This window comes from Prionailurus viverrinus, chromosome X, assembly GCF_022837055.1.
Source record: "Prionailurus viverrinus isolate Anna chromosome X, UM_Priviv_1.0, whole genome shotgun sequence".
In the NCBI taxonomy this organism is placed as follows: Eukaryota; Metazoa; Chordata; class Mammalia; order Carnivora; family Felidae; genus Prionailurus; species Prionailurus viverrinus.
Window position 1 is genome coordinate 3,517,009 of NC_062579.1, and position 13,143 is coordinate 3,530,151.

General features: G+C 53.1%; 2 protein-coding genes across 4 annotated transcripts in view; one reads left to right on the forward strand and one right to left on the reverse strand.

The window, feature by feature from the left end:
• The window catches only part of TBL1X (transducin beta like 1 X-linked), a 234,053-nt gene extending 229,426 nt beyond the window's left edge, over positions 1-4,627 (forward strand). For both annotated transcript variants that reach the window (XM_047843777.1, XM_047843778.1), the window contains 2 exons: positions 107-208; positions 1,154-4,627. In XM_047843777.1, the coding sequence (XP_047699733.1) occupies positions 107-208; positions 1,154-1,180 (129 nt within the window). In that variant the 3' untranslated portion in view covers positions 1,181-4,627. The remainder of the gene's footprint in view (positions 1-106; positions 209-1,153) is intronic.
• Positions 1-13,143, reverse strand: part of GPR143 (G protein-coupled receptor 143) — a 65,939-nt gene that overhangs the window by 8,249 nt on the left and 44,547 nt on the right. The window contains exon 9 of one of the 2 annotated variants that reach the window (XM_047843780.1): positions 5,524-7,750. The exons of the other annotated variant lie outside the window; for it this stretch is intronic. Coding sequence (XP_047699736.1) covers positions 7,656-7,750 — 95 coding nt within the window. The 3' untranslated portion in view covers positions 5,524-7,655. Of the gene's footprint in view, positions 1-5,523; positions 7,751-13,143 lie in introns of those variants that run through there. 2 annotated transcript variants of the gene reach the window in all.

A 13,143-nucleotide genomic window follows, 5' to 3' on the forward strand; every position in this document is an offset into this window, starting at 1 on the left:
CCAGGAGTCGGACGCTTAACCGACAGAGCACCCAGGTGCCCCGGCTACCGCGTCCGTGTTTCGAGTGTCCTTTTGCGTCATAAGTGATGACTGCTTTGCTTTACAGAGTGGAAGTCTTGTCCACAGCTACCGAGGCACTGGCGGCATCTTCGAGGTGTGCTGGAATGCCCGAGGGGACAAAGTGGGTGCCAGCGCGTCCGATGGCTCTGTAAGCAGCACCTGTGGTTTGCCGGGGAGGGGCGGGGAGGGGAGGGGCGGGGCGGGGCACAAAGACGAAACATCGGGCAGCGGATACCGGAGTGCAGCTGCAGGGGGTGTGACGGGCCCTGGCCTCTGACCGCTTTGCACGCAGGCGCTGAACAGACGTGCTTCTGGTGAAGGAAACTTCTGGGCTGACCCCCTGGGTTGGCACCATCTGTGAATGGCCACCTCTTCCTCCCTTCCAGGTTGTCATTCTGGCCAGCATTTTCTTAGGGGCATTCTGCCCCGTGACGATGCCACAGGGGTGATCCTGCCCTGTCACAATGTCAGGAGGCACTGTGGGCTGTCACTACTTTGACAGGGGCGCTCCTGGCATCTGGTGCGTGGAGGGCAGGGAGGCCGCCAGTCCTCCCACAACGCGCAGAATGGCCCCCGGAGCAGGGAAGGATCTGGCTGTAGGTGTCACCAGTGCCGAGGCTGAGAAACTTGCTCCTGGCTTAGTTCCGTGTTTGTGACCCTGACCTCTTGTGATAAAGGCATGGCCTCCTGGTCTTATTCTGCTCCCGTGAGAGGTCTAGCCTCTTGGTTCGTTCCCGCACTTGGGCTTGCCATGAGCCCCAAGGCGGGGGGCAGCAGTGGGGCTGGCTCGGTGACTGTCAGCGAGGGCCGCAAATGTTCCCATCGTCTGTGTGCTCGGGCTGGAGTCGTCCTCTCCATCACGTAGCCCACCCCTCCCCCACTGGTTCCTGGCATTGCCCTCGACCTGGAGCTTCCACGTAGTGCTGTTTGCTTGGCGTTGCTGGGTCACGTGCTCGCACACTAGCCTTTTATTAAAGCTGCCAATAAAACTTTATTTACAGAACATGGGTGGCGGGCCGGAGTTGGTCCAGGGGCTCAAAAGGCATTTTGCTGTCATCTGTGAAGATAAGAGGCACCTTCTGTTTCCTTCCAGGTGTGTGTTTTAGATCTCCGAAAGTAAACACAAACTATTCTAGAAGAGAATTCTAACGGACCAGCAGTGAATGTGTGAAGCAGCAATGCTCAGACACCGTTCTTTCCGCTCCAAAACTGTACGAACTTGACTTGCATTAGAGTGTACTTGGAAATCAGTTCATCCTGGCCACAGGAGTCTCTACTTTCTCGTAATCTTCATCAAGAAGTTTAAACCAGAAACATACACAGTCATATCAAAGGGGGAAGGAATGGTTTCCACCCAGAACATTCAGCCTGGGAAGCATGGAGCCGCCGGCTAGGCGGGGCACGGTTTGCTTTCCATCCAGAACAGGCTCTGATAGTTGAGAAAAGACGAAGAGGAGAAAAGAGAAAACAAAAAAAGCTGTGCCAAAAAAGAAAAAAGAAAAGAAAAAAGAAAAATGCTGTGATAAAACCAAAAGTGGGGGAGGGGACTCTCCTCCACGTGGTGGGTTCGTTTTTTCCCCCTAACAATTTGGACACTGCACTTGCTCTCACAGAGGATGTTCAAAGACCAGTTTGTACCGATGAAATGCGCAACTTTGTAATCCCAACACTTTCTATTTTCTAGAATCTTCTTTGTCCGGTGGTTTTTCTATTGGCTGGAATCCTGTCGTCCGGGGGCCTTCGGTCTGAGATGGAAACTGGTTTTGGTTTGTTGCTTCCTTCCCACTGTGTGCCCCCTCCACCTCTCCTTCGCGCGGTGTGGTGTTGGTTTGACTACACCTTCCGTAGAGGCAGCCTCGTGGACACCATGCCGGAATCTCTGACGGTCGGCTTTCCCGTCCCTTCGTCCTCCCCTCCGCCCTTCCTCCCTCTCCCTCACCGCCCCTCGCTCACTCGCTGTCCCTTTCTCATAGTTGCTTCGGATCTTCGGTCTCAAGGGCACTTTCGGCGCATAATAAGTGCTTTATGTAAGAAGGCAGGGCACGGGGACTTTTTACAGGAGAAAAAAAAAATACTTATTAAGAGAAAGAGCCCGGAGTATTTTTGGAAAAAAAAAATATTTTTATGTTAAAACAATTTTAAAATCCTAAAATGGCCATCAGACACAGAGAGCTTTGTGTGATTCATATTATAAGCAAATCTTAGGAGGACACAGGCAGGGTCTGAGGTGGCCTTTCCGTTCCCTGCAGCATCGTGAAAGGCGGTTAGGGATCTGGGTGGAAAAGTCTGGGTGGGTCCTGGGGGTCGGCGGGGGGATGCTTCTGCAGTGAGAGACGCAAATCCCGGCGCTTTTTGGTTCAAAGAAGAGTGTCGCGTCGTTTCGGGGGCGTTCACCCTCGTAGCCGGCACGAGAGGGGTCAAGAACAGAGCCCTCTGACCCCAGGAAGCACTTCCCAAACCAAACGGAATTGAAGAAGCCATCCACACTGACAGCTGGGCTCCCTGTCACCTGTTAGCGACCTCTCGTTCACGGCGCTCTGAGTACCCACGGTCGCTTCACCGAGAGCGGTTGACCAGTCCTGGCACAGCTCACCTAAGAGCCTCCGGGATCTCACCCGGTGTGATAGTGACAGAAACGAACGGGAAAGGGAGACTCTCAGTCCTGAAGGCGAATTACGTAGGTAGAACATCACTAATAATTTCTGCCGTCTTCATCGTTTCTTTCTCTCTCGAGAGACCAGGAGAAAGATTTTTTTTTTTTAATAATGAATCTTTTTACTGTTTTTAAAAAATTAAACATGGCTTTGTGTTCCTAGAGGAGTTTCCTTTCATTGGATCAGGTGCCCTTTGTACTCTCGTCCTAACCCGACACTGACCTGTTTTTTACATTAGCATCAGGGAAGGAGCGAAAGATTGGGCCTCTTCTCTCCTCTGTTTCCCAGCGGGCATACGAAGGGGCGAGGAAGCTGGTCAGGCCCGGGGGCAGGGGTGCCGGTCGGGGGCACGCTTCGGCTGGGTGCGCGTCCCAGCAGTGAGACAGGGTGTCGTTTGGAGGGTGGCGTCTGTCCGTGAAGCCAAAATCCAGCCGGCAGGACGGCGGCCTCCCGCAGAACGTGGAATGTGCAGGGACCGGCGGCAACAGCCAGGGTGTGTTCTTCCTTCTAGATCGTTCATTGCCCTCCTCTTGGATACCCGAGTTATGCAAGCCCCGTCTGTAGAAGACCAAAAAGGGCTCTGTGTACAAGCTGGGTATTTGATTCAGGCTCCGTTCCCTAAGTGTTGAGCCCGGAAGGTCCGAGTTCTGTGGCGTCACATTCCCGTTTTTGAAGGTCGCAGACGACGACCGCCTGCCCTAAGAAATCATTAGGTTTGGGACGCTGTTTGCTGGGGATCCAGACCAACACCGTCTTGACCCCTACCCCAAGTAAAAATGTCACCTCTGCAGAGAAGTTGTTGAGGGTTGGGCCACGGTCAGCATGTGGCTCGTGTCTTACAAGCCAGTCGACGTCGGGCGGTCATGCTGGGATGTCCTCTCGGGTTCACTAGATAAGCTTCCCATGGACGTCAGTGGCCGGGGTCCTGTGGAGCTGTGGGCTTTAGCCTTGTGATTCATAAGTCTGAATCATGTGGGAATGATCAGCTGGGAGCCACGGGCTGCAAGGCACAGAATGGAGCTGGGGTGACAGAGGCAGATGGTCCCCAACCCTGCCTCCCCCCCCCACTACCCCCAGCAGTCGCAGGAGAGGAGCACCCGGGCCTGAAGAGGGATGGAGCCTGAGCACGCAGGGCAGGCCTCCGGCCCACCCCCACCCCCGGCACGACAGCTGTCCGCTGAGCCTCTCACGTCGGCGACTTCCAGCAAGCCGGGAGGTTCCCCTTCACCGAGGGGTGGCCCTCGTGGGAAGTTCCTGTTTGCCATTGTTTACGGCTCTTAAACAATGGCGGGTAAACGCTGAAGTCTTAGTGACCAAATTGAACCTTGATTCTGAAAGCAGAGTAACACAGTCATCCTTCCTGGAATCTTCGCTCGGGCTTGAAATGACGAAGAGCGTGTCCTGGGGTCTGAAGTGACCAAGAGCATGTCCTGCACCACAGGGTCTAAACCCTCTGACCCCACACGACACCCGGGACTTGATCTCCGTCCTGTCTTTCTAAAACTAGATCGCGGAGCCCAGTGAAGTGCACTTTGTCAAATGTAAGGGTCTGCTTTATTCCTTGTTACTTTACTCTATTTTTTAACCTTCTGTTCCATCTTGTTTTTTCTTTCTTTTATCCTGTTTCTTGTCAAATGCAGAAATGTTCCTTCCGCCACTCACTGAAGTTTTGAATTCTGGCTTCTGCAGTTTTTATTGTCTGTGTCAGACGTACAGCCAGATGTGGTCCTCTGTCTGCATTTTCTAGATTCGGTTCCATTCACATCCCCCCTCGTTTCGTCGTCCTCCACCCCCACTCACCTTCACGCTCTCTGAGAAGAAGAATCACTTTGTGTGTCGTAGCTCATTTGTTTCAAGAGAAAATCAACAGATCATACTCAGTGTCTTGAATAAATTGCTCTATTTTGATATTAGAGAACTTGGTGGCTGTGCTTTCTTGGGTCTCGCTCGGTTAACTCCTGGTTGGGCCCGCGGGGACATGGATGAATGAAGAGCAAACTGTGCATTTTCTCAGGAAGACCGTAACCTGAGGGCCTCTTGGCAGGATTGCTGGGCTGAAGTAGGGCCAAGGGAACGGAACAGCACGATGTGGGAGGAGCGGCGGCCCCCAGTTACCGTAACGTGTTGTATAAACGAAGCATGTGTTCGTGTGTTTCTTCATCACTTTCTTCCAGGCTGGTTGTGGTCAAAACTCAAAGCAAGTGAGTGTTCCCCTATCAGCAGCTTGCTTTGCTGGGGCTTTGCGTTCAAGGATTAGCTTTAACTTGGAGAACCCGAGTCCTAGGACACGGGTGAGTTTAGGACACAGGCTACCCTTCAGACGTCTACCAGGGTCTCGAATGTAGCACATCTAGCAAGTGCTTCCTGTCACTTTAATCAATTGGTGGGGGGTGGGGGGGGCTACATAATGACTGGGCACTGCCGTCCCAGGGTTAGGGAGGGGGCAGTTGAGGAGAGGCAGGGAGTGCTGTACGGGTACTTTTGCCGTAGGAGTCACAGACAAGGTCACGGTATCGTTCCCTCCAAGTCCAGCCCGACCCTGTGCTACAACGAAGCAGAGGGCTGCGGTCCCCGTGTTGTCTGGGGGCTCAGCCTGCTGCCTTTTCTAACACCTGCCAAGTTGACCAAGCACGTTCCCATGTTTCGGGAAATGGGGTGAGGCACACTCAAGCCGTAGGAAGGTCCTGGAAAGATGGGAGTCCCCAGGATAAAGGCACGTGTGATGTGTGGCTTTGGTGGCTTCAGCAGCAATGCTGGGTCACCTATAGCTCTCAGGGGGATTCTTCCTACTATAAAGGAAACTTACGTAATTTGGGGCGTCCCAAGCTTCCAGTCGCTCAGCAGAGAACTTTTCATCGTCCACATCTTGTCTCCTCCGTGACAAGGTAAGCCGTGCAAGGGGGTGGACAGGGCGTGGGGCACCACGGGGGGAGCGTGAGGACCCATGCACGGCGTCCGCGCTCCGAGGACAGGGGCTCCGACCGGGAGCAGTGTTCCTTGAGCACACGTCACCGGGAGAAACCACAGGAAAGCAGCCGGGTGGGGTACGTCCTCAAACTGCACGCTGGGAAAGGGGCGTGAGGGCATTTTGGGAGCGGGGAGCGAGTGGAGTCCTCACGAGGGTTTTCGTGCTGTGATAAGCCGACCGGCTGATAAACCGAAGTCCTACGAAAGCTGCCTGAGGGGAACAGCCTCCTCTTTTCCACCCAAACTACACTCCCGGCCACCCGTCTGTCGCGTCCCAGCCCAGACTGCTGGGGCCCGGTCTCCTCACCTTTTTGAAAACTTCTCTCCCATCAGTGTTGCTTTCTCTCCACTGGATCATTGCTTTCGCACCCACCATCTACAAAACGGTAATCCGATGCCCCCGCAGCAACCAGCCTGACAGGGAGACTGCTTACAACCGAGCGGCCCGTCATTTTCTGGCTTATCCCCGGGTTTGCTCCGTTGTCCCTTCTCTTCACTAGATGGACTCGGTGCCCGTCCGTGATGTTCATTTGCAAGTTCTCCACCGCACGGGCCCGCTCGCTGCCCGGCAAGTAGGCGTGAGGGGATATTCATGCATCTTCTGGCTTTCAGTCCCCCCCCCCCCCCCCACAACTCACTCAGGCATAACCGCTGCGCCAGCTGGGGACTTGGCCACCCCATCTCGGAGGGGTTGTCATTGGATCATCAGATCAGAAAGGGTTCTTCCTTGCAAGTCTCTGAACCTGACTCACTGGTGTAAGGCAAAAACAACAAACGATACCGGGCCCTCTGAGGGATCCTGGAGGACCAGGCCCATGCAGGGGAGGTGCGCACAGACACAGCCCCGGGCACTGCCCACGTGTGGACACGACACCGGAGTGGCCCCTCGGCCCCTCTCCAGACATGCTTCTCTGCGGCCCTCTCCCTCGGGCGCTAGCTGCTAACTAGACTGGCTCGGCCAGGGAGGTGTGAAAGCTAGTACCTGTGCCTACAGGCGGAGGTGGGGGGGAGGGCTGGCCTCATGCTGTTGAGGGGGGGTCCTCAAGCAGAAGAGGGGCTTCTGGTGCTGATGGGGACTGAAGAGTCCACGCGGAGGCAGATAAAGAAGGCACATACCGCTCCGAAAAGCTAAGCGTCCTTCGCACGCCCCTGACACTTTGGATCAAGGTGGGGGGAGTGACGTAGCTTGGCCCCATCCTCAGGAATGCGCATGCCCAGGGCACCGTGGCCACAGTGCAGGTGTGCCCCGAATGCTGCTGCAGCCAGGCGACTCTCTAAGAGTACAAGTCCAGAAGCTTCCTGGACGGCTTTTCTAGAGCAAAAGGGCGTCCTTGACCAGAAGGGAGGTGTCCCGTGGCCGGGCGGTCTGTGGTGTCCCGGGAAAACACCGCCTTGCTTTTTCTATGGATCTTCCCATGTGGCCTGTAACTCCAATGCATGCGACAATATTTTGCCCATAAATACATTTAAAAACTTAAAATATATACCTATAGATCCACCTGGATAGACCTATATTTCAACTGATACAAAGATTCTAACCTGGGAAATGGTGTCAGTCAGGGCCAAGGAGTCCTTAGACCAGGTCACTGCTCAGCACAGCATGGGGACCAGGGGCTACGTCATCAAGACCTTGCTCAAGAGCATTTGCTAGAGGTGTTGTTCAGACAGCACGCGAGCCAGGCCTGGAGCTCAGTTACGACGACTTTATTCACTTTTCTAAGGACCTGGGTCTGGCCTTTACATTACAGGCAACCTCAGAAGAGTGGAGAGTAGCTGCTATGTCTGGTCTGGAAGGAATTCTCTCTCTGTTCCCAAGCTCGTGCTCACGGATCGCGTCTCTTACCACGGCTCCTCCTCGGGAAGGAACTGTTACAACACGGTGAGGACGGGAAGGTTTGTGGGGAGAATGCAGTTCTCAAGAGTGAGAAACGCAGAACCTGAGGATGTGGGGACCGGACCCCTGTCACGTCCCCCTCAGAGGTCTCCCTGGGGTTCGGGAACAGATTCCACCTCATTTTCGTTGCGGGACCCGCTTGTGACATGGATTTCAACCGTGCTGGCGTCGGAACCTGGGGAGAAGAGGGTCTCTTGTCAGCAACTGATGCAGGACCTCGCGGCCATTTTCTGCCCCTTTTCCCAAGCGTCTGCCCTGGGCAGCCACGTGTGCGTCTCAGCAGAACCGCGTGGATGCCACAGACCAAACAGAAACCACGTGGGCCAACACGGGGGCTTCGGGGCCCTGTGCTGTCGGACCGAGGAGCACGGGATCACGGTGCGCTTGGGTGACCATCGGGACAGCTGCCACGGGGGTGGGGGGGGTGCGAAGGTCACCAGGGCCCCACGGGGCCCACACGGAGGAGACCGCCAGCCTCTGTCACACGAAAACACCTCCAAGTGGTCTTTTCATGCTTGCTGCCACGTGGTTCCAGGAAGAAAAGGCGGGTGAAGGACAGCAGAATTATTCCTCCCAGAAGAGGAATCTTGAAGATGTGTTCAATCGTTCTGGTAACACACCTTCCTTCAGAACCTGGGGGCGTCCTTTGGAACAGACCTCAGAACTCTTTTTTCATTCTGCAAGTATCCAGGCGTGCCTCCTACATGCCAGGTTCCAGGTTGGATGTGGGCAGTTGAGATGAAGACAGAAAGAAGGGTGGCCTTCTCAACTGCGCGTGGGGCAAGTGAGTAACTTTCACAAAAACCTCCAAATCCCAAACTCCCTCCACCAGTGGACCTTGCCGGTCAGTGTAGTCTCCACTCACGTCCCTCTCTGTTCACTCCCAACGCTCAGGCACACTGGCCTCTCTCTCTCGCTCCCAACTCAGTCCTGCCACAGGGCCTTTGCACAATCTCTTCTGCCTGTAAAGCTCTTTTCCAGATTTTCTCATGGCTCCCTTCTACACTTCACTCAGATCTTAATTCAAATGGCCCTGGGAGAACCTCATCCTCAGGGAGAAATCCAGGACACCCGACCTGAAATCACTCCGCTGCCCCGTATGGCTCTGTTTTTCTCCATGGTATTTCACTACCCGAAAGATGATCTAATCGTTTGTATTTTTCATTCTGTCTCTGCTGCTACAGTGGAAAGTCCCGTTAGATGAGGGGTCTGTCGTACTCACCGTGGTAGTGCCTGAAACAGCACCTGGCACATGGAATGTGCTCATACACAAGTACTGAACGGATAAGCACAGGGCAGCAAGTGCCCTGCCATCAGCAGGGTGCAGCACCAGTGCCCCGGGGAATTGGGACTGATGAGTAAGAAGAACGGCGGGAACCAGCACAACTTAAAAAAGAGACACGTGCACAGCTGTGGGGAACGCGTAAGGAAGAAAAGAACATTAGCGTTCTCTGGAAAAGACAAGGCAACAGGAGAGCTGTCTGCGGAAACGCCTCGGAAGGCCTGGGTTACGGGAGGACACGCCGATGTGACCGAGAAAAACCCAGCACGGTGCTGCAGTGCCCTCCCCCCACTGCACTCCGACCTTCCTCCCGGTGCCGGGCGAACAGGAAATCTGGGAGAACACGGGTCTGGGTAAGTCAGACCAAGTTCGATGAGCCCCATGAAGAGAGGTGAATTTAGCGGGCAGTGGGAGGACCCACGCCGGCCATGGAGGCCGCAGGCGGACCCTGAGGAGAGTCTGGGGTGCCGGCAGGGATGGTGGGAGACCCGCTGCTTGCAGCAGTGAGCCTGCGATTCCAGGAAACCAGGCACAGCTGGGAAGAGACACTTCCAGGACCGCATTCCTGCCGGAGAAGCTGGTGGCAGGCACTTCAAAAAGACCGCATTTTCACAGGGTCACCCGCTGTTTATGAGGACACCCTGAGCTCATGGGAACTTGTCTGTGTGACATCTGCGGTCCTTACAGAGACTGCAGGGGAATATCGCACGGTGGCTTGTGATCAAGGTCCGGGCTTTAGACATTTCCCCGTGACCTCACACTTCGGGGCTTGCTCTGGATCCTGTGGCTTTTTCAGAGTTCCGGGTTCTTTCATCCTCCCCCAGAGGCCCCGCAGAGGAAATCCATTTGCACCACGACAACTTTCTCAGATGCCAGTGCTGCTGAAGCCACGGCCCCCGAGTCCAGCCCTGCCTGCGCGGACTTCAGTGGGTCCGGCAGGCCTAGACCTCCATGGATCCTCTCTTCTGCTCATGAAGGTCTCCAGAGAGAACACGCTGGCCGAGTGAGCAAGTCTCTGAGAAGATAATCCAATGAGGCTATTGGGAGATTGGGACGAATTCCATTGGTGCAAAGGGCAAGTACCTGACGAGTGTCCCTGCAGGAAAGGCAGATGCCCACAAGCTCGTGGCGCCCAAGGGCCGCCAGCCCCCTTCCTAGTGACTCTCGAATGACCCTCGCAAGCCCCAGACAGGTGCTTGGGAACGTCGCGGCCCCATGGAGACCTGAGATTCGGGAAGGCACCTCACCTGTTGCTCCCGGATCCCCTGAAAGCCCGCAGCCCTCGATCAGAAAGCCCCGTCAGTGGGCACCCATGAGCCACAGAGAACACAGGGCACCAGGGCCTGGATCCCCTTCAAGTGTTGAACTGGATCCAGGGAGCACGAGAGTCAGAGCCCCGGGCACACTCTCTTCCACACTTCCCTAGCAAGTGCCATCCACAGGGCCACCTGGTGTTACATTCAGGAGAAGAGCAAGTGACAACAGGGAACCAAGGGTAAGACAAGGAATTGCGGGAGCGAGAACTGTGGACGACACAAGGGAATACAGGAAGGAACAGAACTATGGGAAAGAACGGGAATTCTGGAGAGAATGAGGAACTATGGGAGAGAGGTGGAACCTGGGGGGAGACGGAGCTGTCAGGGACGATAAGAAATTAAGGGAGAGAGAACTGGGGGAGAAACAGAATTGTGGGAAACAGGCAATTGTGAGAAGGAATTATGGGGAAGAACAGAGTAGTAGCAGAAACAAAATTTTACAAGAGACAGGATGTGGAAGAAAACGGCACTGTAGAAGAAAACAGACTTGTGAGAGACCATGAAGAACCCAGAACTGTGGAAGAAAGTGGGGACGCTGTGGGAAAGAGAACTGGGAGAGACCTAGGCTATGGAGAATACGGAGAACTGTGGGACAGACAAGGCATTGTAGGACAAAAGGGATCATGGAAAAGAATCGCGGGAGACAAGGAATTGCAGGAGGCCAGGGACTGTGAGTGAGACAAGGAATTATGGGAAAGGAAGTCGAATCGTGGGACAGAAATAGAATTACGAGAGGGGCGCCTGGGTGGCTCAGTCGGTTGAGCGTCTGACTCTTGGTTTTGGTTCAGGTCACGATCCCAGCCAGGGTGGTGGGATCGACTCCTGCATTAGGCTCCTTGCTGAGTGTGGAGCCTGCTTAGGATTCTCTCTCTCCTCCCTCTGCCCCTCCCCCCATTCGCACTCTCTCTCTCTCTCTCTTAAAAAAACAATTATGTGAACAAAGGGATTATAGAGAAAGGGGAATTGTGGGAAAGACAAGCATTGTGGGGAAAAGGGAATGGTGAGAAAAATAGGGCACCGTGCGAAAGACGAGAGCAGGGCAGTGAAAGGGGAACTGTGGGAACAACAAACGGTTATGGAGAAAGGGTATTGGGAAGAACGAGGGAAACTGTAGAAGAAATATATTATGGCAGAGACAGGAAATAGTGGGAACAATCTTGGTGGATGATGAATCGTAAGGTAGACGGGCAGTATGTTTTTTGCTTGTTTTTTTTTTTTTCTTTTGGTTGTCCACTGATATTTTTTAAAGTTTTTATTTAAATTCCAGTTAGTTAACATAACTATAATACTAGCTTCAGGTGTACGATATCGTGATTCAACAAGTCCATACAACACTCCGTACTCCTCACAACAGGTGCACTCTTTAATCCCCATCACGTATTTTACCCACCCACCCATCACCTCCCCTCTGGTGACCATCCGCTTGTGCTCTATAGTTAAGACCCTGTTTCCTGGTTGGCGTCCCACCCCCTGCTTTTTTTGGAATTGGTCTTTCTCTGACTCATTGCTTTCGCTCAGCATAATACTTCTCTAGCTCACCAAACGTGTTTGATGTTGCAAATGGCAAAGTTTCAGTGGACACTTGGGCTGTTCCCGTGGCGTGGCTATTGTAGACGATACTGCAATAAACATCAGGGTGCGTATATCCCTTTGAGTTAGTATTTTTGTATTCTTTGAGTAAATACCTAGTAGTGTGATTGATGGATCATAAGGTAGTTCTCTTTATAACTTTTGAGGAAACTCCATACCGAAAAACACAAAGTTAAACACCACAAATTTTGAAAGATGCACTCGATGTTTATTGCAGCATCATTTGCAATGACTAAATTAGGGAAGCGACTCAAGTATCCATCAACAGATGAATAAAGGGATGGTATATACATAAGGTAAAATATTTAATTTCATTAAAAGAATGAAATCTTGCCATTTGTAACAAAATGGATGGAGCTAGACGGTATAACGCTAAGTGGAAAAAGTCAGAAAAAATACCATATGATTTCACTCATCGTAGAATTTAAAAAACAAAACAAACAACGGGGGGGGGGGGACAAAAACATCAGACTCTTAAATATAGAGAACTGATGGAACCAGAGGGGAGGTGGGTCGGGGGAGGGGTGACAGGTGAAGGAGATTAAGAGGACACTTCTGGTGATGAGCAATGAGGTACAGAATTGCTGGACTGCTATGCTGTACACCTTAAACGGACACTGTAATTATATTGGAATTTAAAAATAATAAAAGTACTAAATCAACAACCAAAAACAAAACACAGCAAACTCTGGGCGAGAACAACGAAGTGTGAAAAGACACAGGGTTATGGGAGAGCAAGACCCGTGTGAGAAAAGGGGAGTCGCGCGAAGCAACGAAGAACCGTGGGAGGCCAAGCAGTGCAAGAGTGACAAGAAATTGAGCGAGAAGAGAGCTGTGGGACAGAAGAGGATTATAGGGGAGACAGGGCACTGTGCGTAAGACAAGGGATTACTGGAAAGAAACGATTTTCATTAAGAGATGGCATTGCGGGGGGGCGGGGGAGGGTGGGTGCCTGGGTGGCTCAGTTGGTTAAGCCTCTGACTATAAAAAAAGAAAACCTCTTTTACTTATTTTGAGAGAGCGAGAGCGCGTGCGCTCGCGTGGGCGTGCAACCGGGGAAGGGACAGAGAGAATCCCAAGGAGGCTCCGCACAGTCAGTGCAGAGCCTGACGTGGGGCTTGAGCCCCCGGACGGTGAGATCATGGCCCAAGCCCGAATCAAGAGTTGCGTATGTACCTACTGAGGCACCCAGGCACCCTAACTCTTAATTTTGGCTCAGGTCATGATGTCATGGTTGTGAGATCAAGCCCCATGTTGGGCTCCAAGCTGAGCACGGAGTCTGCTTGGGATTCTCTCTCTTCCTCTCCCTCTGCCCCACCCCCACATACTCTCAAAAAAAGAAAAGGAATTGCTGAAATATGGGGTTAAAGCAGAGAATCT